General features: G+C 45.5%; 1 protein-coding gene across 1 annotated transcript in view; it reads left to right on the top strand.

The window, feature by feature from the left end:
• Positions 1-377: 377 nt before the first annotated feature.
• FRAS1 (Fraser extracellular matrix complex subunit 1) overlaps positions 378-26,800 on the top strand; it is a 208,114-nt gene continuing 181,691 nt past the window's right edge. Inside the window, 7 exon segments of the mRNA XM_012653893.1 lie at positions 378-413; positions 1,789-1,936; positions 3,346-3,489; positions 4,859-4,993; positions 18,195-18,338; positions 23,567-23,707; positions 25,967-26,107. Coding sequence (XP_012509347.1) covers positions 378-413; positions 1,789-1,936; positions 3,346-3,489; positions 4,859-4,993; positions 18,195-18,338; positions 23,567-23,707; positions 25,967-26,107 — 889 coding nt within the window.

The raw sequence follows: 26,800 nt of genomic DNA on the forward strand, positions 1-26,800 counted from the left end.
CAAATTAGACCCAGTGGAATTAAGAAAACCAAGTGGTTTTAAATAAGCACAATTCTCCATAATACTCTGGTACCATGCAGAATTCAAGAATTTGCCTTTACGAATTTAGATCTCTCGGCTGCGAAGTGCTTCATATTGAGGAAAATTAAAGCCCAGGGCTCAAGCACAAAGTAAGAATAAGAATTCAGAAATAGTTCTGAGGCATGTTGTCTCTATTTCATAATGGTATGCTTTTCTTGTTTTTGATAAGATAGATTTTATTTCTATTCATAGCAAATGAATGAGGTTGCATGTTACTTGGGGAAAAATAGATACCTCCTAATGAAAGTTGGTGGTGTTTTCAGTGGTATAATAAATACATTTCTCTTTGTTCCTAGATGTCCTCAAATGCTAGTGCAGTTAAACGTATTCCAGTAAGTATAACTTTTAACTTGTGCATAAATCACTATAAAATTGTTGTAAGTAATGATCTCCATGAACTGTCACAGGGAAACTTAGTATTTAGCCTTAGTATTTTTAACAGCCACATTTGATGGCATTGTGGTCAGGAATTAAGAATCTTAATGATCAATTAGATGTTGATCTATTGAACTTTTGGTCTTTAGCTTATCGTTTTGTACAGTTGACAATTAATAATTCTCTAGCTACAAGCTCCTACATGTATCCTTCCCCTTTCTTGTGATGATTTTCTCTTCCCAATTTTTTTCTGGCCTAGAAGACTCAGTTTATCTGTCAGTGGAATTTCATGTACTGCAAAACACCGAAGAAAGCTGCTTGGGTTTGCGAATGTTTGCTCTGCAAACAATATTGGGTGTTCATTCTCTCTAGGTTGTTTGCAGGACAACGCTGAATGGTTTCTTTCAAAGGGAAAACGAGAGCATGTTTGTTCACACAAGCAGTCTTACAATTTCGGAGGTTCTAAAATAAGGGGCCAGGAAACCAGTTTGTCTTGCTATGGAAGAAAAGTACTTCTGCCTTCTCAAGATAATATTCCTCATTTTTCTACCATTTGCCTTTCATTCTGCTAAATACTGTCACAATAATTGTTTGGAATGTTGACATCAGTTAGCTTAATACACAATTTTATCAAATTTTTACTTTAAAATCTGCTGTTTTCTCCTGTTTTCCCTCCCTCATTCTGGTAAGAACCTCTGTCTCTTCCCTGAGAGCAAAAAGAAATTGCTCATTATGATTCACTTTGGATTCTGTTAAAGTACTAATGTTTATTATCATGATTTGCTTGGCTTTAGTGTGGGAAAGCGCGTGGCACATCTACAGCCCATTAACAGCAGGCCTGCAAAAGCTTGAGTTTTTAGAGTACAATGACTGAACTGTTATTCTTACTATAGTAACCGTGAGGAAATTCAGGATTTCAGCTCTGCTTTCCTCTGTCGTTTTAGAGATTGCATTTAATGTACCTGCTAATCACTAGGTACACAGTAATCTCCCGTGGTGTTTTGGGGGAACTAGGTTGAAAAACAAATTTTAAATGCTTCTTGCCTATTCTGGTAGCCCCAGAGCACTTTTATAGTTTATCTCTGGGTGTGCCCACAATCGTTCTGCTGGTGTTCTGCATTAAAATAAACCAGTTATAAACAAAGAAGGAGAAATTCTGTCCTTTTAAATCTGGGACTCGTCCACCGTTGTCCTATTTCAGAGTTGGGTGTGGCAGAGTCCTGGTAAGGTGCCTTCACTCTGTCCTCATGGAGATTGTAAGTTCTTCAGGAGCAAACTCTCTTCTGAATCCTGCACCCTGGTGGCACCGTCAGTCTTTTCTGTTTCTCGCAGGAGGGAGAGCGATGGGAGGACGGCCCTTGCAAAGTGTGCGAGTGCCGAGGGGCGCAGGTCACGTGCTACGAGCCTTCCTGCCCACCATGTCCGGTGGCCACACTGGCCGTGGAGGTGAAGGGACAGTGCTGTCCCGACTGCACGTCAGGTAGGTCCGTGTCCCATTTATTTCTACTGAGGTAGTTTTTCTGCCAAAAAATTTAGAGAGATCCTATTTCCCAGCCCACCTGCCATCTTGCTGCTTTTTCTGTACTCACCCAATGGGTATGTTTCTTTCTTCCTAATTTTTCTAACAAATGATAAAAATTAATCTTTGTCCATGTAACTGCCAAACTCAACTTATTTATGAGTATGTGACCTTGGACAAGTCATTGGCCCTATTTTCTTATTGACAAAATACACCTTATCTGTCTTGCAAAATGACTGTGAAAATCAAATAACAGTGATGTTCAAACACTTGTGAAGGAGCATCTGTCTTCCACTGTGGAAAATACAAGAATAATTGCTCAAAGTTTGTTGTGGATGTCCTTTTTCTTTTTTGTAAGGTGAGCTGTTAAACAGATGGTTCCTTTTGGAGTTCTCAAATGAGTTTTTAAAGTTTAAAGACTCATTAATTTCTTCCAAAAGAAAATTTTATCTACTTGTTCTGCAATTCTGCTTTCAAATCACCTGAGGTTGAATTAGTTCCAGTTAATAATTGTTGGCAAGCACTGGAGTTGCTCTGGTTGAGCAGTAATTTGCCTATAAGCTGAGTCTGTCTTGGAGAAATGACATTTTCTTCCATTCATATTTCATAATTAGTTGTTTTCATTCACGGTCCACCATTTTTCATATTGGCAGTTGCTCTTGTTGCACCCAACTTATTTTGGCTAATCGCAGTGTTTCCCTGAAGAGTTTATCAAGGGAAAGGCAAAGCAACTTTGTGGTTTAATTACGTTACCTTCACCAAAGTGGCTCTCCAGGCTTTTCAAAGCAAACATTCAGCATATTATTACGTACTCGACATCGAAAATCAAGTCCTTGACAACTTCAAAACCTTTCGAAAAAAGTCCTTTGCTGACAATTACCACTAAGTTCAGTGATAATCCCAATTGTTGGGAATGAGATTTGAAATTTTAGAGAAAAAGAAACTGACTGTACTTTTGTTTAGGTAAAAATAGCTATTTTTAAACATTGTAGGTTTTGTGTCTGAACTGCTTATGCATGTCAAAGCTTAGCAAGAACATCTCAGATATCATAAATTATTGAATCTGTTTAAATCATGTATTATGGAAGTAGTCATTCCTGTTTCTGGAGATATTTCAGCAGGGAGAAGCATTAATAAACCTGCTTTTTTAGCATCTTCAATTTGGGGTTCCAGGAGAGAGTGATAGTATTTCAGACAAGGAAAGTATCCTTGAAACCTTGCGCTGAAATGCCTTTTTCACACCGACGTCCCACAGTTTTCTTCATGTTCTGTATCACTTTATATCCCCTGTAGATACTTTCTCTGAGGAATGTAAGAGAAATCGTATGTGGACTTTACTGAGTTCTCCTCTTCTTTGTCCTTGATTTTAGTTCATTGCCACCCAGACTGCTTGACCTGCTCTCACTCTCCAGACCACTGTGACCTCTGCCAGGATCCCACGAAGTTGCTGCAGAATGGGCGGTGTGTGCACAGCTGTGGCCTGGGATTTTACCAGGCTGGCAGTCTCTGTTTAGGTATGGCTCTGAGCGGACAACCCAGCGGCGGTGTTGTACGGTAGATCGCGAAACTCCTCAAAGGTTGTGATTCTCAAACTGAGACGCAGTATTGTCTGAGCGGGTCGTGAATGCAGGAAATGCTCAACGTCTAAAAACCACTAGAAGGTGGTAATGTCATCCAGAGGTTACTTGGTCCCTTTACCTGCAGGTCTTCTAACATTTTACAGGTGTTTTAGTGATCATTGGGAGATAGGTGATGTGGAGATCAGATGGCTGCTAAGTAGTCACCGTGGATTTTTTCATTTTCGAAGACTTTCAAGGATAGTAATATCATCAGGATGCTTAGCATCTTATTAAAACACTTAGTTAATCCAGGATAGAAATTTAGAGTTGGCATAGACCTTCAAGATCACTTACTAGAACTTTCTAATTTTGAAAATGGGGAACCTGTGGGCCAGAGAAATTAACCAACTTGCTCAATCTCACATAGGTGACTGGTAACAGAACTTAACTCTTGTGAGTTACCAGAGAATCCAGAATGGGTTCATGTGCATTTCAGAACTCTTACACATCCGAGAAGGTGATTTTACCTGGGAGAGTTTGGCTTGGTTAAGGTCAAATCTTTGTCACTATTTCTCTTTATCTCTGATTTGCGAGGTTAATTATCCATTAAGAGTATGTGGTTCACACCATGGCTGTGAGTTTTTAACCTCTCTGCGCCTCACTATTCTCATGTGTAAAGTGAGGGTAATTCTAGCACCTTCTTCAGAGGGCTTCTGTAGGGTGAAGTGTGTCAGTACACGTTGGGTGCCTAGACTACTGTCTAGGATGTGGTCAGGTTTCAATAAGGGCTAGATGCTTTTATTATTTTTATAATTATTCACTTCTCCCTACTTTCTGTCCTGATTCATATAATCTTTAACCTTTTTGAAAGTCATTTATATCTGCCAGAGAATGTAAAGAAAAGGGGGCAAGGGATCTTCTTGCAAAAAGGCTGAGTGACAGAGATATTGGAGGCTGTTGGATAAGAAGCAAAGGACGCATACTCCTGAGCCAAACTGCCCGGCTTCGGATGCTGGCTTCATGTGACCTTGGGCAAGTCACTTAACCTCCCTGAGCTTGTCCCTCATCTGTAGAATTGAGATTAATAATATCTGTAGGGCTGTCGTGAGGATTAAATGCATCATTTGTGTAAAGCCCTTCAAACAGTGCCTGACATGAACGGTGGGCTTTAGCAATGATGGCTCCTAAAATTGTTTTCCTGCCTTTCCTGTTGTACGTGGGCCCAGAGCCTCAGGACTGGGCTATGTAAGCGTCAGCACGGGGGTAGTGTCTTTGAACTAATCGGAGCATCCCTCTTCCTTTCTCCGCCCTTGCCTGGAGCCAGCCTGCCAGCCTCAGTGCGCCTCGTGTTCCAGCGGGCTGGAGTGCACGTCCTGCCAGCCGCCCCTGCTGATGCAGCGCGGGCAGTGTGTGTCCGCCTGTGGGGACGGCTTCTACCGAGATCGCCGCTCCTGCGCAGGTAATCCCCAGCTGGCCCGCGGCGGGGTGGGCCGCTCAGCTCCCCCAGCCCCACCCCACCAAGCAACCGGGGGTGCCAGGAGCTGTGAGCAGCTTTTTAAATAAGAGAAGAAACTCCGAACGAGACTCCTGACGGGCTGAGAAGAGCCGTAGATGAGAGAGATGACACACGTCGTTTTTGTGAGCTTAGTAGGCTACTTTAGCGTCTATATACTCCAGTAGATTGATATGCCCACTTTTATATTTTTAATTAAGATCTAGTTGAAATTCTTAATATCACTATTAGACTATCGTAATAGTCTCTGGAGGTGGGAGTGGCTATAATATAATTTAATTTATTGTTTTTACTTGACAGCTTTTTTAATAGTGAATATAATCATAGAGTATAACAAGAAAACTAACTGTATATAGGATTTCTTAATGTCTGCACTTGTGGGAGAAGGAAGTAATGGTGACAGCAAAGACAAAGGGCAGAGATGTGAGTTTGTCTTCAGTAGGGCAGATAATTAGATGTGCGAGCAACCTACCGCGGGGAGCGCGGCGGCAGAGAAATCTGAAATGGCATCGGGCCGGGAGAGGGTCTTGGGTGTCAGGAGAACCAACGCAGGGGCGGCTGGTGTGCTCCTCGCTTTCACGCCCTTGGTCAGATTTTTAGGACAATCACTTGGAGAAAAACAGTTAAAGAGAATAAGTGCACAGTAAGCATCAAAGATGTGCAGGCTGAAGGCCGAATGAGCTCTCGGCCGCGTGCAGGTCCCGGGTAGAGGAGGCCGCTGGTCGCGGCCAAGCAGAGCCCACGGGTTGTGGAAACACCTGGACAGAAACACTAGCATCGTTTATGCCTCCTACAGAGAGAGGAGGAGGGGAGGGCTGTTCTGTGACCAGCCACGTTACAGAACGTGGAAGGTGGAACGGCTCCAGCGTTTGGCGTGGAGGCTCTTTGAGGTCTGTAAGAATATCTTGAGTGTCCGTCCTCAGAACGAAGTGGCCAGCATTTGGTGGCCAAGTGTATGATGAACGAACTGAAGGAACATACCACCCTTGGTGGTACTTGAAAGACCAGCGTTTCGCTAGGAGTCTTGGCCATAAAAGAGAAAAGAATCCTTAGTGTTTACACGTACCATGTTCTATTTACCTGTTGTTTTAAAAGTGGGCTCATACAAATGCCTTTGTAAGAGTCTAATGGTTGGGCAATTTAGGCAAACTGCCGAAATTTCAATTTGATGAAATTATTGAGTGTGTTCTTTACTCTCTTCTTCTATCCCATCAAAGAGCCCTCCTGCTAGCACTCCTATGTCAGATTTGCCTTTAAAAGGGGATTAATTCCCCCCAGATGTTACTTCTTCCTTTGTACCACCTCCACCCCCTGCCATACACATACCACACCTAATATTTACTTTTTTGGGGAGTGCCACTTTTTTTTCTCCCATGCCCATTATTTTAATTGGTGACACTAACACTGTTTTAGGGCATTTTGAAATGGGTAATGTTTCATTTGGCGACTGGTTTAAGTAGCTGACTGCTTCACATTCCGTCCACATACCCACACACAAATGCCTCTAGTAGAAAGTTGCTGGGAAAATTTGTTCACGCTCCCTCCGGGGAATTAAACCAATTTGCTTTTAGTTCAGGCTGGTTGCATTTTTATGCATAAAATAAGGAGAAAAAACAGAGCAAGAAGAGAGAGAGAGTGATCTTAAAAATTAAAGCTAAATTTGTGATCAATTTCCATATACCATCTTGGCACTGAGATCATCTTTCCCGATAAGCTTTCTCAGTATTGGAATTTTTTGCAATATTCGTACTTGTTCCATTTTTGTCAACTTTTCACCACTGACCTTGGAAGTCAGTCAGCCAACCGGTGCTCTTCCAATATGTGCTAACCTTTTCAAAAAGAAGCCAGCCACGTCAGGGTAACAGTGGTTTTTCTGGATTGATTTCTCTTGGCAGGGTCATTTATGTTATGACTGGGATAACTCGCCACTTTGTTGACCCATCAAAACCAAAAGACAGTGAACATGGTCCTGAGGAAACTAATTAACAGAAATCACCTAATTAATATTCATGCTCACTATGTTGAATGTAGGGCAGAGTGGAAAAAAAGTAGCACATAAACATGCTCTTCAACAAAGAGTACAAGCAGGCTGACCAGGGAGGGGTGAGAGAAAACACTGAGGTCTGCCACAGAACCTCCTCCATAGGGGCCTTTATAATTTTCTTTTTTCCCTGTATGTAAACATGTGTGCATGTATCGATCGTATTGTTATATCTTGTGCTTGATTAAACTAAATAAAGTTGTTAATTATAGACTAGGGCCAGGCATGATGGGTCACACCTGTGATCCCAGCACTCTGGGAGGCTGAGGCGGGAGGATTGCTGGTCTCAGGAGTTCAAGACCATCCTGAGCAAGAGTGAGACCCTCTCTGCTAGAAATAGAAAAATTAGCCAGACATCATGGTGCATGCCTGTAGTCCCAGTTACTTGGGACTCAGTAGCCAGAGCTTGCATTTTAGTCTCGGCCCTCAGACTTCTGCCTTAACCTCTAGCTGTCTTTTGCCATCAGCTTGATCTGGTTCAAAATCTCTTCTTGCCTACCCCTTTCCACTCCTCTAGGCCCCAGGGAGCTCAGGTCCTAGGACTGGGCTTCTGCGTTGGTTCCTGCCACCTGTCCTGTTCTAACTCATTTCCAGGAATTACTAGCCCATCTCTGCGGCCTGATGGTCAGGCGTTATCTGTGCACGGGTGCTCTTTGCTCTCCCTGCCCTCCTGACCTTCCCACCACAATATCTGACCTTGCTCCCTTCCTGTATGACTTTTCGGCACCACTTGCCCTGGGCTTACTCTGTTCTCTATCCAGAGCAGTGGTTCCATTGCTGCATCTTAGAAACCCCGGCACTAAATCTAAACCTGGACCCAGATTGAACTCTCCAGGTCCTGAGAACATTCTTCCTGGCTTGTCTTTTCCCGCTTTTCAATCAACCTCTGTTCCACACAAATCCTAGGTATGAGAGCCCATAAGAAGAAAAGCTAAAACAACCAACAGTACACACCACGCAAGATTAGGTTAAAATGAGTAGCTAATAAGATTGTAGGTTTTGCATAAAGTTATCCCCTTTTTTATATGTATATCATTGTTTGGTTTGTCTACTTAAAACTTACATTATTGAGAAAGGCCTGAGGGTGAAGCCATGTGTCCCTCGTGGCAGATGCTGCCTTTATTCTGGAAGTGAGAGGGCGTGTGGCACAGTGGTTAAGAGCTTAGGCCCTGGAGCCAGATCACCCGGACCCTAATCTTGACTCGTCATTTGCATGTTCCTTAACCCCATGCTGCAGTTGCCTCGTGGGTGAAAGCAGGGACAATAGCGTCTGCCACAGGGCCGTGCCATGACGGTTAAATGGGTGAACTCACGTTCCTCGTTCAGGAGTTGGTGCCTGGTGCTCAGTAAGCCTCCGTGAGCGTTAGGAGACGGGTTTCTGCCGTTGCCCACATTCCCGGTTCCCTTCCTTTCATCCCCTGTCACTCTCTTTTGACAGCTGCTTTAGGTCCTGGGATATGGAGATAAATTAAGGTTCAATCTTTGCCAATAGTGAGCCTGCAATCAGGGCAGGGGAGCTGTTGCTTACGGAGATGTGAAACAAAAACACCTTTGCAGTTGATTCTTTATCTGACTGTTGTGTGGTCTTAGACTTTGAAACTTAAAAAATCAAGCAGTTGAACGTTTTATAGGATTACGAGGGGATGGGATTATTTTTAATCTCACCTCTACCACTCACAGCAACAGGGCTTTGGGCAGGTTATTTAACCTCTTCGAGCCTCAGTTTCTTCAACTGTAAAATGGGAATGATATTACCTACTTCAAACCATTATTATGAGGGTTAGAAAAGATGTTGGAAAAGTGTAAATATGTTATGCCCGACCCATAATATGGGGACAATAAAAGATGGGTATTGACGTCATTGAAACCATTCCTTTACTTTTCACACTGTGGAGATGAAAATCACATAGCTTGCATTAAGAAACAAAGTTTTTTGCCATTAATTTCAGATTTAAAATGAAACCTACTTTGATACAGAGCAGTTTACAATATTCGTCACAACAAATTAAAATCCTTTTATTTTCTTTAAATGCTCAGATTAAATGAGGAGAATCTGTAATTGTTTCTTAGCTAAGATCGTGATCTATGGAGAGGAAAAGCGTATGATGAGACTAAACCTATAAAACATACATGCAGGATGTAGAATGCCGACATAGTTGGGATTTAAAAGCTGTGGTCTGAGCAGAGAAACTGCTGAAGTTAATTATGTGTGGGAACTGCGGTTGACTAGAGCAGCCGGTCGTTTGCGGAAATGAGGCCCTGACCCCGTGGGGCCGGGTCCACAGCAGCGAAGATGCATGAATGGGTCTGACGACGATCAGTCCCAACATGTGACTTGCCCGGCCCCGCTGTGCCCTGGGTGGACTCCTGGCAACGGCACTTACGGAACCGCTGTTCTGAAATCCAGGAGCCCTCCTTGCTCTGGCGGACAGTCTATACCAAGCTGGTATCACCCCCACGGCTCGTGCAACACACCCCAGAATCGGAGGGTGAACCCCATTTCATTGCCATTCACATATTCAGTCTGGGGGCTCAGCGCATTCCTACCGCACTGTTTTCACTCGTTTTGTTCTGTTCTTTGAATCCTGTGCATTGTTCAGACCTCTTTCGGCATAACTTTGTAGCAGTTCTGGTCTCTTACTAAATTGTTATCTTATAAAGGGGATTTATTGCTTCAAATGACAGTCCTGTATCCACCACTCTGTTCACGCAAGAAATATTTGTTGAGCTTCTTCTGTGTACCTGGACCTGTCCCAGGCAGTAGGGACACAGTGGACCAGACAGACGACTTCCCCGTGGTTAAGGAATGTACTTCCTCGGTGGGAGAAGTGCCGCTAAGTAAGTAAGCAAGATAATTTCAGATGGAGGATTATCAGTGTATGAGTTTATTGCTATCGGTGCCATAAAGAGTTTCGCAAGGGAACGTGATAGAAAGGGACTAGTTATTGAGGCAGGGACGTGTCTTACACTCTTGAATCCCACGCAGTGCTAAGCACATGTACGGCCCTCTGGAATGATTTTTGATTGAAAACAGGGTGGCAACCATTGCATGGAGGAGATAGGACGGGACTGTGCGGATCATGCCTAGATTTTGGCTCACGGATGCCCCGTGTTCCATCCAGCTTCAGTTAGTTATTCCTCGTCAGCCATGCCTGGAGGTGTGGCCTCAAGAAAATCACAGACTCTCTTTTTTCCACCCCTCTTTTTCTTCTATTTCCCCACGTTTAGCAGGGTTGGGTGTCTTATCAGTGTTGCAAGGTGACTAATAAAATAAACTATCTTTGGAACTAGAGCGGTATCCATGGGGTATTTTAAGCCGTTCAGAAGGAAGGACGATGGCAGGATTGCCTTCCTCCAATGCCGGCTTCTTGAGGAAGCTAGAGCTGGTGAGGGAGGTAACTGGTATTCCAAGCCCCCTCTCTCTCTCTGGATATTCACAGACAGGATAAATGCAGACAAGGAAAAGCAGCTGGTGGTGTTTTTTCTGGGACCTTTGCTTTAGCAGGAGACTGGCTGTGTTTGGCATTTGTCTGTGCTGCTTCTAGAACCTTGCTGTACATGGCAAAGGCAAATGACAGAACAAAAGTAGCACATACTGACAGAGAAAGCCCGCCACAAATGCAAGAGAGTTTATCTCCCAGACAGATCCCATTCTTCCTGACAAATCCGAACCCCAAAATATTTCAGTTATAGATTACAAACCAGTGACACGTCTTCTGGCTTCCTGCCCAGGCTCCAGGGTTCTCAGTTATTTTAGCTAGACTGTCTGGCCTGCATTCTTTCTCGCCCTTCCCTGTTCCCCACCCCAGCGCTATCCCTGTGCTGCCCACAGAGCCAACAGCACCTCCCTGTTATTGCCGCCGAGGTCGGAGCAGCTGTGCGGGTGCAGCCAGCAAGTCTGAGAACTCTCCTCATCAAAAGCTCCGTCTTGGTTGCAGGTCCCTCCTCTGGCTCTTCAGTTTCCGTGGGCAAATAGACATCACCCGAGAAGTCGTAGCTGTTCAATTAACAGTGACTGGGGGTGCAGCGCTGGGGAGGGGACGCGGGGAGTGCCGGCAGCTGCGAGCTTCCAGCGGTCACAGTGGATGAGTGGATGCTGAGAAGCGCTGTGGAAGTGGTCCCTGCGTTTGAAAACCACAGGGGTGTACCTGTCTCGGTGTCGAGTTAGCAGTAGAGGAAGGGGCAGGAGTTAGAAGGGATAGCTTTACAGATGTTCCTGGTGGGCCAAATGCCTGCCTTTATCCTCTGGCGTTTGAACCCAGGGAAAGCCAACCTGCTCGGGAAATCTCTCTCCATGTGGACCTTCCGAAGCCTGCACTGGCCCCGGGACGTCATTCCTTTGGGTCAAGTTCTGTGTCACGGAAGACCCTGCTGAAAATTCAGATATGTTACCCAGGAAGGGTAAATCATTCAACTGGATCACAGAGGTGGTTAATAGATTAACAAGCTATTTACTCAGCCTGTGCCTTAGGGAAAAGGACTACAGGCTTCCTCTCCCCTCCTTCAGTACTTTTCCCCGCTAAGTACCAAATGAATTCATGCTATTCCAAAAGATAATTTGATAAAGTCAGTAAAATACAAGGTACAATCAGAAATCGGCTAAATCTCCAACTCAGACGCCCCCAGAGTTTTCCTAACGTATGAACGTGTCTGTGTGTCTATCTGCATACACACGTTTACTGCTCAAAGCTACAGTCGAACTCTATCTACAGTTCTGTTGCCTGCTTGCCCCATGTTATTACCGGTCCTTCTACAACATCTTTTCAAAGCTGTTGTGTAACGTTTCCACTCTGGCTCTGCGGTCATTCATTTAGCCAGTCCTCCATTGTTTTCATATTTGTTCCTAATTTTTCTGTTATCACAAATAACTATGATGTAAATATTTTTAGTAGAAATTGTAATAAATAGTTTTGATCAGAGTAAATTCTTAGACATGTGACTGCTGGGTCCAAGGAGGTATGGGTACATTTTGAAGCTTTATGACACATAGCACAATATTATCCTCTTTTTTAAAAGTTGCATGAATTTGCAGTCCTGCCAGAAATACAGGAGAGTGCCGACATGCTACCACCCTGCCAACGCCAGAGACTGTGATTCTTCTTAAATTTGTCAATTTGATTGATGTAAAAGAGAATCTTGTTTAATTTTTTTTTCTTTTACTTATTTTTGGGATTCACGTGAAGCATGCTGAGTTAGTCATTCTTGTCAGTTGATGGCCTGTTGTCGGCACTGGCCCGGGCCAAGCTCTTCTCTTGCTCTTCTGTCTGTCTGTCTGTCCGTCCATCTGCCTGTCTACTCCTTTTGTTCCCATGCCCTGTTCCCACTCCCCTTCTCCCAGCTCCCCACTTAAGGAACTGTTCTAATGTGATTTAACGTGTGTCTTTTGTTATGTGTGTGCTCTTACTGTGCTGCGTGCATGCATTTTAAATATTCATAAATATAACTAGGTGGATGTTTCATTCTTTCTTGACTTTTTCCCTCACTAAGCACCATCTCTAAAGGCTTAGAGATTGCAGTGTGTACGTCTAATCCACTGTATCTAGTTGCTGTACTCCCACTTAGTTTGCATATCTTTGGCTTTTCATGAGGCTTAAGATTGTTTTCATGTCTCTGTATTTTGTCAGTTATGAACTTTTGCAAGTACTTACCGGTTTTCAGAATATGTGGAGACTGGACGTTCCCATTGCAGGGTGGAAAGCCTTCTGTTGGCAGAGGGCGGCAGGGGAGGGCAGAGGCCCAGCCTGCTAAGGGATAGGAGAAAATTGGAGTAAAAGGATCAAAAATGGTGATGGCACAGATCTTTGAACTTCTTTTAAGCTTACCTAGCGTTTGAGCTTCTTAGGCAACGAGCCTTGGCCTCTTGTGGGGCTGTGACTGGGTGGGGAGAGTGGTCTTCCAGACCTCTGAGGCTCACCAAACTATTTTCAGTCATTTCCTACAGGGCTTTTGCTGTTGTTTTGCAGAGGTTGTAAGGAAAGAGCTTCTGAGTGCAAGGCCTCTGGGAAGGCTGGAGCCCTCTGTATAGCTGCCGGCTTAACCCCTGCAGGCTCTGTTTCTTCCCTTCACCCCTTCCTGAGTGAGCCTACCTTTCCTGTGGTCCTTTCCATCCTTTCCTCTGCTATTGCACTCTGATTTACTTACTTTAAAATGACTTTGCTTTTAATGCTAGTCGAGACAAGCTTTGCAGAGCTCCCCTGCCCCGCTCACACAATCACACAGCGCTCTCTGCTTTTCCAAACCCATCATCTTGCCATATCCTCATGAATTAGCTACAGCAAATATTATTATTCCCACTGTGCAGATTAGGAAACCAAGAAATAGCAAAGTTGAATTCCAGATAGAAAAGTTTTTCGTCCAACAAAAGCTTCTTACTGAAAATTTACCCACTGTCTTCTGATAATACTTTAAACCTCGGCAAGTCCTCCCGAGTCATTTGTGAGATAAGAACAAAAGCTGGCAGTTGCCACAAAATGGATAAGAAACGGAATGAAGGAATTTGATTTGTACATGGGACACCTGCTTGGGCCTGAAGTTTGGGCTGTTTCTAGTTGTGCGTGGAAACATCTTGGCAGTTTGGAAACATGAACCGCAGATGAGTGGAAGAGGACCTGCAGATGATGCGTGCTCATGCGCTGGAAACCTGCTCCGGGAGACTGTGGAGAAGGCAGGTTACCCAGGTCCCTTCTCTTTCCCGAAGGCTCAGCCCACGGGTATCTGTATCCACTGCCTGCGGCCTGGGGAGGCTTAGTGGAAGATAAGTTGCCTGCAGAAAGTACTTTTAACACTTCTCTGGAAATTGGCTGCATTTTATTCCTAGAGAAGCACAAGTTAAAAAAATTTTGAAGCAATCTTCTATTTCAAAATTATCAAGTACGGAAAGAAGTTTCTTACTTTCAGTCGAGTTTCAATATCGAGTTGCCAAAAGAAAAGTAATTTATTCCTTTTCATTTTTGAAAGGGATTGCTTGACAAGCCAACACATGTCCTGTTATGCTCCAGAAAAGTCAGGGACTTCACCAAATAAATCATCTGCTGCATGTGAGATAAGAAGACAGCTTTTCCTTATTCACCTTCTTTTTAAGCTTATTGCCACAGTGTTGACAATATAGAATTCAAACCCTAAGCAATCTGAAATGTTATCACTGAGAGAAATCATGGTGAAAAGTCAGAGAGTGGCCTCTTATTTTTCATAATAACCCAAATGTAGTAAAAGCTACATGTAAAATCAGCCTGCAGGACGAGATAATCTCCAGTCGCATGTGTTCAGTGTTAAAAATTAGAAATCAGTGGCAAAGCACAGTGGGGTTTTTGCTGAATCAGTAGATTATGGCTGCTCTTGCCACACGGGAGAAAATGGGTAGCTCTGTGAGGTGATTGATATGTTAATTTGTTCCACTATAGTAATCATTTTACTATCTATCTATATATCTTATAACATCATGTGTATACCTTAAATATATACATAAAACTTATTTTTAAAAAAAAAAGAGTATGTCATTATAAACATTGACAGCTCAGCATAGTCCCGTGTTGAAAATTCCTTCTGCCGTTGTACCTGGCCGTGGAATTTGTCTTTTGTCCAATATGGAAAGAAGAGAAGGACTAGTAGGACCAGTATTACATTTGGTACTCTGCGTAGATGCAGCCTCAGTATTTATCATCCTAAGCAGATCTGGACTTCAGTGTTGATTGAGTAAATATTACAGCCTCAAGCTTATCTTAAGTCGTCATATCTATGACCTCGTGGTTAGCTGTTTCCATGTCGAGGGTAACTAACAGGATGAATTCCCCATAACCAGTTTTTAAAAAATCTGCTGTGCGTTGATTTAACATGTATTTCATGAGCATTGACTGTATACCACGAGTCAATTTGGACATCGGAGCTTTAAGATGACTAAAACATGGTCCCCATTTGGGAGGATGTTGCGTTCCACTGAAGGAGATTGATTTGTAGCTGAATAATCGGTACAGGAGGATAAATATCATAAGAGAGGCACGTACAAAATGCTGCAGGAACACAGAGGAAGGAGCAACTAACTTTGGACAAGCTCAGCAAAGCATCGCAGCAGCAGTGACAACTTAGCCATTATAAGCATGGAATGAAATATAGACAGGATTACCGGGGTCAAGGAAGGAACCAGAGGCATCGCCGGCTGGCTGGATCCTGTGTGGGTCGCCCAGAATCTAGGACAGGCAGGTGGCACGTGCAGGGCACCCTGCTCCTGCAATCACTGTGCACAGGGGCGGTGGCGGAGGACAGAGCTGGGAAGTCGAGGAGGGCTCAGTTTGGGAGGGGCCTGAGGCTACCCCGCTCCTCCTCTGCTCCCCGTTCTGATCGGCAACACCAAGGGTGATATTAAAAACATCCCACAAGCATCATGGCACAGATTCAGATCTGTCAGAAGGAGGGGACCCCAGGCCACCTCCTGTGCCAGGCCTGTCGCCCGCGGGGGCGTGGTGTCAGCCAGCGTTCCCAGGAGTGGAGCCAGAGCGTCAGGGAGGGGCTCAGGGCGACAGCCACGTATGAGCAGCTGGGAAGCGTTTCACTGTTTCAACAACCAGCACAGCCAAGGGTCTGCACCGCCATCGCCACGGCACGGAGAGAGCGAGGGGGCTGTGCCCCGATTTCCTATCTCCTCCGCACCCGGACGAAGATGACTTCACCCGCTAGACGGATCTTAGCTGCCTTCTTTTCTCCCCACCGCCAGAGTGAACTCTCTAAAAAACCTAAGTGGTCATCCCACTGCCCCGATTGAAACTTTCCGTGGGATGAAGTCCAAGGCCCTCACCCCGGCCCGGCTGACCTTGGCGATCTGGCCCCGTTGTCTTCGCAGCCTCACCCCCACCCGTCACTTCCCTGGGCGCTTACTCCTCAGGGCAGGTTCCACGGTGTCCCCGGTGCCCTCAGCGCAGGAGATCTGCGTGTGGCGGTGGCAGATCTCGGGTGACTGGCTTACCTGCGGCCAGCGAGTACCTGGTGTGCATCTGTTGGATGTTTATCTATCCGTCTAGCACACCGACTTAGAGAGGAGGTTAGGTTTTTGTTTATTTGTTTGTTTAAGTGATGACTTGGATCAACTCCAGAGTGAGGGAGGCAAAGGCGTGGACGGTGGTGGATGCGTCAGATGACACCCATGGTCAGTAGTAGTGAAAGGCTGTTGAGGACACGAACGACAGATTTTATGTGTGTTAAGGGTAGGATTTGTTGCTGAGATCTTTGCTTCTATCTCCAGTTATAATGTAGCGCCAGCGGCTTATTCTAAATATGAATGGTGCTCTTGTGTGACATTTATAAAGTACAAATAAGGAGTTGAGTATAAATGAGTCGCTCAGGATGGGGTTTACAGGGCACAGGCGGTGTGCTTGGCACAGAATTAACAAGATAGAAGGGCTCTGCCCTCATGAAGCTTATGGGCCTGCGAGAGAACCAGATAATATCATAAGTAAGAAAACTTGCCTGTCTCTGCTTCCCACCCCACTAGTCCAAGCCAAACCATCGTCCTGTTTCGCCCGGACCGCACGGTAGACTCCACGCTGGTCTCCCTGTTGGCATGCAGGGCCTTCAACCTTCTTTATAAGGCAGCCAGAGAGGGCTTTGAAAAATCTCAGATTTTGTGCCCGTCCTATGTGAGCCCATTCATGACTTCACATTGAAATGTGGGAAAAATCCTGATTTCTCTCCTTGGTCCCCGAGGTCAAGTTTGACCAGGCCTCTGCCTGTGGCTCCAGCCGTGAATCACGCCGCTGTGCCCTGCCAGCTCCAGTCCTAAGGGCAGCCTTCCGTTCCCTGCACACCTGGGCGCCTTCCCTTCCCAGAACTCAGCTCATGCTGGTCCTACTCCCTGCGCTGGCTGCTTCTCATCTTCTAGATGCATCTAAAGTTGGCTCCGCCTCCCCCACCGCTGTCTCCCTTTATCGAAGGGCCCTTTCCTAGCCCTCAACACAGTTTGTAATTATCTCTACATTTGTTGAGGAGAAAATTGTCTGAAATTAGGACTTTCTTGTGCAATTTAGAACCGAGAGGAGAGGATTGGATCTTGAGGCTTGCAGGTATCCTTTCTTCTGCCTCCAAAGGGTTGCCTAATTGAATTGCCAAGGTGTGATTGCCAAGCAGCAGCAAGCAGCAAAGGTATTCATTCTGCCTACCGATTTCGGTCAGAGTCAACGCCTCTGCAAAATGCCAGAGTTTGTGCTCCATTGTGAAACAGACATCTTAAAGATTAGGATGTATTAGCGAAAGCATAGTAGGGTTACCCATACAGACAGCTAGACAAATCTGAAAATATCCAATTATTCAGAATAGGCCTCTCTTTGCAGAAGTGCTTAGGTGAAGAGGAAGCAAGATGATTAATCAAAAAATCAAATGCTGAAGAGGAAATTTTAAAATCTTCAAGGAGAAACCTGTAGTTAGAAACTGAAGGAATGAGAGAGAAGCAGGCTTCGTGAGCTCTCAAGGCACCGTGTACAGCAGATGCAACTGGGGGCGGGGTGGGGGAGGGGGAGACAGCGGCAAAGCGCGTGGCGTCAAGTGGGACAGACACTCTGGGAGGTCGAGTCCAAGACCAGTCAGTGGTGCCGTCCTCAGCTGGCTCGGACGGCGCTGGAGGAGGGGGTGTTTCCCTGTGGCACTTTGTGGTGTGATCACAAGAGGCTTGAGGGATGGTGACCCGTCCAATCTCATGAGACTGTCTCTCTTTGTCTAGAAAATTGTGGTTTCCTTCCCTGGAAATCCCATTCCTCAAAAGCCTCTGATTTCCTGTTCCGGTCTCTTATTAATACTGTACTGAAGTTGTACTTCTGGCCGACAGAAACAGTTTTTTGGTGGGGGCACAGGCGGTGTGCTTGGTGCAGAATTAACAAGATAGAAGTGGGCTCTGCCCTCATGAAGCTTATGGGCTTGCAAGAGAACCAGATAATCTCATAAGTAAGAAAACTTGCCTGGCGGGGATGTTGCATTTTTCCGGAGCGGCTGTGCATATGTGCATAGCAGTTTAGGAGCCAGTGGGACACATGACACCTTCCTTACAAAGTGTAAAGCGTCGAAAGCAAGACGGTGACCAGTCCTTCCCGCTGCAGGCTGCTCACTGACTCTGCTGTTTGCCTGCAGTCTGCCACGAGTCCTGCGCAGGCTGCTGGGGCCCGACGGAGAAGCACTGCTTGGCCTGCAGAGACCCCCGCCAGGTGCTGCGGGACGGCGGCTGTGCGAGCAGCTGCGGCGAAGGCTTCTACAGCCGGCAGGGCGCCTGCAGCGGTGAGGGCCAAGCGAGAACGCGGCGTGTCCTGCATCCTCTTGTATTGCCAGCGTTTCTTTTGCTCAACAAGTACGTGAATAGCTGCTGACGCTGATGTTGTTTTAGACATGTACAAAACGCTTTTCTCCAGTGGCATCCCCTTTCATGGCCCTGACGGCCTGTCGGGTGGAGGTGCTTATTCTATCCCCATCCTGCAGGTGAGGAAGCGACTTCCTTTTTCATAAGTGAGTCCGCTCCATCGATAAAATGTGCAGCCCGTGAAACCATCTTGAGTCATTGTGCTCACTTTGTTCCCTGAGCAGGGCAACAGCAAAAATGAGATGGTCTTTGGGACCTGACATTCCACCTGTCTTAGGAAGAAGGGAGCCCTTGGCAGCTGCTTGGGTAAAGCTGCGCAGGGTCCGTCAGTGTCGCCGGTACAGATGCGTCACACGTGGCTTCCGTGTGGATTCGGGAGAGAGCAGGAAAGAAAGGCCAGGCTGCCATTAACCTGAGCATGTTCATCTGTTTCTGCCGGCGTCACTTCCCGGCTCGATTAAGCCAGATGTGTTCTCTAAAGGTCGACAGATGTCAGATTTGCACTAATCTCGGGGCCCACAGGCATTTGCCCTTTCAGTCCCCGCGGAGGCTGGTCACTGTCACTGAGGGAGGAGACCGCCCGACTTTATCTGGATTGAGAAAGCAGCTTTTTGCCAGGGAGGTGGTGTGTTTAAAAGGAGAGACGGTCAGGGCAAGCCTTGAGGCTGTGAGAGGTAGGAATCGGCTTTTGTCTGTGTAATTGTGAAAAGGATCAGGAAGAAAACTTGCAGCTAGAAGGACAGACCATAGCTGACACTAATCAGCCGACTACTCAATTGATCGACAAGTAATTACTGAACGCATGCTAGGTGCTTAGCATGATGCAGGAGTTTATGATGCCGTCGGTATTGACCAAGAGGTCTTTTAAGAAACAAAACTTTCCATAGCATGGTTAGAGTTCTGTAAGTTTGTATCAAGTGACTTCAGAAATGTTCACATAAATGTTTTCTGCAGCAACAGTGAACCAGCGCACCGATGGGTATCGCAATGTTAATTAAGACGTCGGGCGCTGATACTGCTGACTTATTTCCAATTCAGATTAGTGCTATTCAGGATAAAGACCAGCTGGTGTTGGTTTAATAATTTATAACCAACCAGCCCGTATCTGTAGAAATCTCAAAGTCAAGTGCTGAGAAAAATGTGGCGCAGCCTGTTAGGAATGCTGGTTTGCCCCGGCGGAAAGAACTTACAGTAACCAAGTTCATCTGCTGTACATGTTCTGAGTTTTACAAATATTGGATATAAAGGTGGGGCAATTCACAGGGAAAAAAACCTCCCTGTTCTTTTGTCTTTCAAGTACTTGTGCTGTTATGAAGGGCTTTTCCGACTCCAGCTAACATGATAAATCAAAGCGAGTTCAGAGGTTTCTGTTAGCCATTCTTTCTCTGTCTTTCTCTCTCTTCCTCCTCTTTCCTCCCTCTTTTCTCTCTGGCTCTCATGAATTCTCCTTTCTCTTTCTCACCATGCAACCATGTAATTTTTTCATCTTTGTTTTTATGAGTTTATCTAAACTGGGCATTTTGTCGTGAGTGCATGTGTGTAATGTTCGGTTCTCTCAAAGCACGTCATGTTGCGGAGTGCTCGCTGCTTCCTTCCTCCTCACTCGGCAGCACGTTTCTGAGACGTGCCCCTGTGGTGGCGTCACCTGCCCTTTGCTCCTCACTGTTGCACGGTGCTCCTGGGCTGCTCCCCGTCGTCTGACCCACCCACGCTCCTAGGCACAAACCCCTTCCATCCGCTCCGTCTGCATCGCTAGAGAGCACCAGCGACCAGCCTCAAACGTGTTCCTTCATGAACCCGGGGGAGGGTCCCTGGGATCTGTACCCTGGAGCAGAATGGTTGGTTTCTTAACTCTGGATATTCTTTGTTTGGCTAAGTGGTGCTGAACGGCTGTGCAGTCTACATTCCCAAGCATGCGGATTGTCTCATCCTTGCCACCATTTCTCGTTATCAAGCTTCTGATTTTTTTCTGGCTAGTGGGTATAGAGGGTCATCTTATTTAATATGCATATTTTGATCATTAATGAGTTTGAGCATACCTTCAACTCCTGTTGGACTTTGAGTGTCCTCTTCTACAAATTGCCTTTCAATGTGCTTTTCCCATTGTTCTGTTGGCCTTGCTGCCTTTTGTGGAGTTCATTTTATGGAGTTCCTTGTTTGTTATAGATATTAACTCTTTTGAGCATTAAATATGCAAATAGTTCCCATTCTGTTGTCTTCTAACTTTGAAAATGGTGTCCTCTGTTGAACTGAAATCTTTAACCTATCATTCTTTTTTTTTTTTTTTTTGAGACAGAGTCTCACTCTTTTTGCCCGGGCTAGAGTGAGTGCCGTGGCGTCAGCCTAGCTCACAACAACCTCACACTCCTGGGCTCAGGCAATCCTCCTGCCTCAGCCTCCCGAGTAGCTGGGACTACAGGCATGCGCCACCATGCCCAGCTAATTCTATATATTTTTAGTTGTCCAATTAATTTCTTTCTATTTTAGAGACGGGGTCTCGCTCTTGCTCAGGCTGGTCTCGAACTCCTGAGCTCAAACAATCCGCCCGCCTCAGCCTCCCAGAGAGCTAGGATTACAGGCGTGAGCCACCGTGCCCGGCCTAACCTATCATTTTTTGCTGTAAGGCTTTGCTTTTGAATTTTTGTTTAAGAAGACCTACTCTGCTAACATTCACGAATAATTTATTCTACATTTTCTTCTATTAATTTCACAGTTTTCTCTTAACTTAGGTTGTTAGTCCATCTGGAGTCCAATTATGTATATGAGTTTAAGCAGGGATCCAGTTTGATTTTCTCCGTTTTGTGATCCAGTTTTTCCAACATTATCTAGTAATTGAATCTAACCATCTCTATTTATAAACTTTATTGTATATAAAATTTCCATATATACGTGAGTCTGTCTGAACTATAAGACATGGAGATTTCTAGATGGACATAGTCTAGATTTCTTATCTTGTGTTCCATCTCATTGTTTCGTTCACTAATTTCTGTTGCTTTGTGGTATGTCTCAATATCTGATTGGAAAAATTCCCTTTTTCCTCTTCAGAGTTAACTTAGCTAATCATGGACTTTGAGTGCATTTATTGAATTGCTAAGAAAATTCAACTGAAATTTTTAATGATACTGTATTGAAATTATAGATTAGTTTGGGAAGAAATGACATCTTCATGATAGCTTTATTTAAATTTACAATTTCTTCTCTAAGTATTACTTTAGGTGTGTCTTAAAATGTTTAATATACAATGTTTTCATTGTTTGGTCAATTCTAATTTTTTTAAATTTCTACAAAATTGCATTTAGCTTTAAGATTATTCAGTTGTGTTGAGATGTCAGTTGTAGAATTAGAAACCTCAGGAGTTGTAGAATTAGAAACCTCAGGAGTTTTTATGGCATGTGGAAGGAAAGGACCCTGTTAAGGTTTATTTTTGTTTCTTTGTTCCAGTCATGAGGTGAGGGGTGATTTTCTTCTTCTCTGATATTAGGGCCGTTGCCCTGGCCCATTTACGGAAGATTATCTTGCTCAACACCTTTGCTTGTGGACAGGTGCCGAATCCTCCAGGCCGCAGGACGGAGCATGTGGCCCCATTACGTAGCATCTCTTTCCTCAAGTTCTCAAAATGTTTTTCGAGAGGTTAGCAGGGTGCAGGTGGATTAAGGAAACAGACAGAATGAATCTCAGCAGTTCTCTGTTTCTGAAACATAGCTTCTCTAGAGCACGAAGGAAGTTTGCTTGGTTTGTTTTTAAAGACATCAGCCAGTGAGTGCAGAGTGGATCGAGGCCCAGACTCACCTGCACTCGCCATAAGGAGGCCTTTCTCTGACTGTTCAAGGCTCATTTTCCACCTGTCCGGTTGAATGTGTGTCCCCTTAGCTCCTAAGTGTTCTTTCATCAGTCGTTCAAACTCTTCTCTTTAAAAAAAAACCTTTCCAGGGTCTATACTTGCCTTGAATTTTTACAGTCTAAGAAAGACAAAAGAATGCCACTTTCCTTTTAATTGTTTCTCTCCCTGGCCCCGTCCATTCCCAGCCAGGGGCCTTTAAAGTAACGGTTTGTGATCACAGACTTCTCAAGTCTGTCCAAGGACTCCATTGAAACGTGTGGCCTGTGGGTCACCCATAGCCCGGTTTCTAAGTGCAGTGAAACCTTTTCAGATGTTGTTTGTCCTCGCTGTACTGCTAATGACTTCCTTCTGGCAACTTCTTCCTCCCCTGGCTTATCAGCTACCACGATCCCTTTTGCTTTGGATCATTCTTCTTGGTCACCTTTGCTAATTTTTTCTTTTTCCTTAAATATTGATGCTATCCTTGTCTATGTCTGTCTTATCCTGCATGCTCTTCCTAAATAAACCAACTGATTTTTTTTTCCAACAACTGCTTGTATGTGATGACCGTGGACCACTCCCCTGAGCTCGGAACTACTAATCAGGTCGCCTGCTGGACCACACACGCCCAAGCTGAGCTCCCTCATGCTCCTCCACACCTGTTCTCCTCCTTGCATTCTGCGCATGGCATCACTTGTCCCCTAAGACAGACCCCTGGGAGCCACCTGAAACATTTTCTCCTTCACCGCCCTCAAATCTGTCACCGCCTCCATAGCCTTGATTTGACCCCCAGTCATCTTGCTCCATGAGCATTGCCATGGTCTTTCACTGGGCCCCCCCCATCACCCTCCTAACTGCCTTCCAAACTGCAGCTGGAGTGATGCTTCTCATACATGAATACGGCGACGTTTCTCCTGTGTTTAAAATGCAGGGAAAAAATAAAGGATACGTACTTATGCAAAACAAATTATTCGTTGTTTATTTCACATTCAAATGTAGCTGAGCATGTGGTACTTTTATTCGATAAATCTGGCAACCACAACTCTACCTTCGAGGCCATTTTCACCTTAAACCCCATATTGAATGGGTGACACTGATGGGTGCGCCTCAGAGTATTTGTTACGCTTGGTTCAAGGAATAGTTCTTCAGTCCCCCTCCAACGGTGAAAACAGAAAGCAGAGTCCCCCGAAATGTTGGAATCAAGGGAGCAGAACTCTGCTGAGGAGCCCGAGCACGAGGTCGCCGTACCGACACCCACCGCGGGGGTGACGGACCCCCCGCTGCCTTTGCTCGCTGTGACCTCTCTCTGACGGGCTTCTCTCCCCCTAGCTTGCGACCACTCCTGCAAGAGCTGTGGGCCCAGCAGCCCCCGATGTCTGACCTGTGCTGAGAAGATGGTGTTGCACGACGGTTCGTGCGTTTCCGAATGCCCTGGCGGGTACCACGCCGATGCCGCCGGCAGGTGCAGAGGTAAGAGACGGGTCATCACCATCGTCATCATCAGAAAGCCTTCAGTACGTGCTTGACCGTACTTGGTGCTGTGCGCTGCTCATTTGGGAATTTGTGTTCATGATGGGAAAACGTCACTCTCAAAGGGACAGCGCTTTCATGACAGAACCTGTGTGTGTTTGGTATGGGAGTGGAAGATACGGGTGGACGCTGGGGGCCAGGATGATTGACTGAAGAACTTACGTGTGTCAATCATCATTAGAGCTCATTTGGTCCTTTTCAAATGCCAGGAACGTCTTTAACATACAGTCCTGTGTACTTGTAAACCATCACTAGATTAGGTTGTAGGTGTGACAAAATCAGTCCTTTTCTTTCCTTTTTTTTTTTTTTAGAGACAGCATCTCACTCTGTCACCGAGGCTGTAGTGCGGTGGCATCATCATAGCTTACTGTAACCTTGAACTCCTGGGGCACGAGGGTTAGGGATCCTCCTGCCTCAGACTCCCGAGTAGCTGGGACTACAAGCATGTGCCCCCACAGTTGGCCAAGATTTAAATTTTTTGTACAGATGGGATCTCACTGTGTTGTCCAGGCTGATCTCAAACTCCTGGCCTCAAGTGATCCTCAGCCTACCAAAGTGCCGGGATCACAGGCTTGAGCCACTGTGTCCATTTGAGAATCATCCCTTACATGGCATTTATAAACGCATGTACTCAACTACAGCACACTGCAAAATAAAAATAAAGAGTTAAACCAAGTTTGATAGCTAGTAAAGCTGAAGTCTGTATCCATTGAAATTTGTTTCTATGTGCTGTTTGTTTATTGTTTCTTTCAGACTTATACAACCTAAACTATGAAATATTCCAATTTGAGGCCTTATAAATTTCCAACTTATATGTGCCTGGCTTGTGTCTTTCCTTACAAGTAACTCAGAACTTCTTGCTGCCTGGGACATCTTGATTGCCCCTCCTGTCTGAAACACACACACGTCCTCTTGCTCCCTAGTGTCTATTCGTGCAGGATGTTTAGACCCATCCCTCTCCCTATCACCTTTTCTTTGCCTGTCAGCCTCTCTCTTGACTCACCCAGTGTTTATCGCTTTTCCTCAGTGTCCTGCCCCCAGCCGAGGTTCTCATCCTATCTCCACACCCTCACTCCACACCAGCTCTGGCCACTGTCCTGCGGAGCCTTCTTCCCGTGTCTGACCCCTGTCCTCAGCCTGCTGAAGGCTCTCCCAGGCCACGCCACCATCTGTCTTTTAGAGTCGAGATGCCCCTCTGTTAACACCAGGGCCAAAGCAGAGGAGACGCATACCTGACATTGTCACATGTCGAGACAATGAGTCTGCGATTCTTACTTAGAATCCTAGCACGCCAAAGCTGGCAGTATCTTAAATGATCATTTAGTCCAGCTTCTCACCGTGCATATGCCGAGTAAAGTAGGTCTGGAGAGACCTGCTCTTGGCCAAGGGCATCGATAAATTAGTAGGCAGAGGCTGGTCAAGATGCCAGCGCTTCTGGCTTTCAGACCCACGACTTCCCACTCTTCTCCATACAGGCAGTGTATGGAGGGCCATGCAGACCTAGGGCTAAATCCCAGCCCTCCTGTATGAATGAGCTCTGTGATCTTGGGTAAATTTTTTAACCTCTCAAGACCTCAGTTTCCTCATCTATAAAATGTAGTTAATAATGCCTATCTCATAATGTTGTTAATGAGAATTACAAGTAACAATGTATAAAGCACTTAATACAAACACTCAATAAAGAGTAGCTAATAAATAATAGGCAAGGCCAGATGCGGTGGCTCATGCCTGTAATCCTAGCACTCTGGGAGGCTGAGGCGAGAGGATTGCTTGAGGTCAGGGGTTGGAGACCAGCCTGAGCAAGAGTGAGACCCTGTCTCCACCAAAAAGCAGAAAAATTAGCCAGGCATGGTGCTGTGCACCTGTAGTCCCAGCTGCTTGGGAGGCTGAGGCAGGAGGATCACTGGAGCCCAGGAGTGTGAGGTTGCTGTGAGCTACGATGATGCCGTGGCACTCTATCCAGGGTGACAGAGTGAGACTCTATCTTAAAAAACAGAACAAAACAAATGAATAAATACGTAATAGGTATGGATGAACATGGATGAAAGATGGGTGAAGGGTGCCTTGGTAACCGCCCCTAACTCGTCTTTTCCCTTGACTTGGTGTGATGTGTGCAGGGGACCGAGGGGGTTTTCTGGCACATGGTGGGCTCTGCAGTCCCCTCAGTCCCGCGGTGTCTCCCCTTGCTGTCTCCCTCAGCCTGCCATGACTCGTGTGCCAGCTGCTCCGGGCCCACCGCCTCCCAATGCTCAGCCTGTGCCGCCCCCCGCGCCCTGCACCGAGGCCGCTGTCTGCCCCACTGTGGAGAGGGCTTCTACCCTGACCACGGGGTCTGCAAAGGTATCGTTGCCGTCAGCACCGTTCTTGGGAGACTGTCCATCACGAGGACATAGATTTACTCTTGTCCCTTAATACTACTTTCCAGTGCAAGTTTTCTGCTGGTGAATCTTACATGGTTATGCATACACTATATGCACTTTTTTATTACAAAACTTTTGCAAAGGGATAATCTGAAAAATCACATTTGAAAACTTGTGAAGACACCCAAATGTTCATGTGTTTTCTGCCTGTTCTTACGGCAAATGTTATTTCCTTTAGCGCAGATTAAAGCGAAATGGATCTCTTATTTCCTCCTTTCTCCACTCTCCTACCATTGCTGAGGTTTTCCTTAGACTTCATTTTGTTTTTCCCTGAAGAATTTCTTTTTGTTAATGTCACTGTTGAGCAAACTGAGAGTCACTAGCAATGCCTCTGGGCTGAGTAAAATGGAAAATCTTAAATAGCTGTTTGCCAAAAAGGCTCTGGGCTCGTTGGGAAGGCAGTATCATTTAAGCACTTTGAAACCAGAACATTGGGAGCAAGCACTTTAATTAAGTGAAATTAATTTATATTTATTTGTATATGTTCATGGAGTACAAGTGCAATTTTGCTGCATTGATATACTGCATTGTGGTGACTTCAAGGCCTTCAGTGCGTCCATCACTGGAGCAACACACATTGTATCCACCAAGCAACCTCCCATCATCTACCTCC

The sequence above is a fragment of the Propithecus coquereli genome, unplaced genomic scaffold, assembly GCF_000956105.1.
Source record: "Propithecus coquereli isolate 6110/MARCELLA unplaced genomic scaffold, Pcoq_1.0 Scaffold433, whole genome shotgun sequence".
NCBI lineage: Eukaryota > Metazoa > Chordata > Mammalia > Primates > Indriidae > Propithecus > Propithecus coquereli.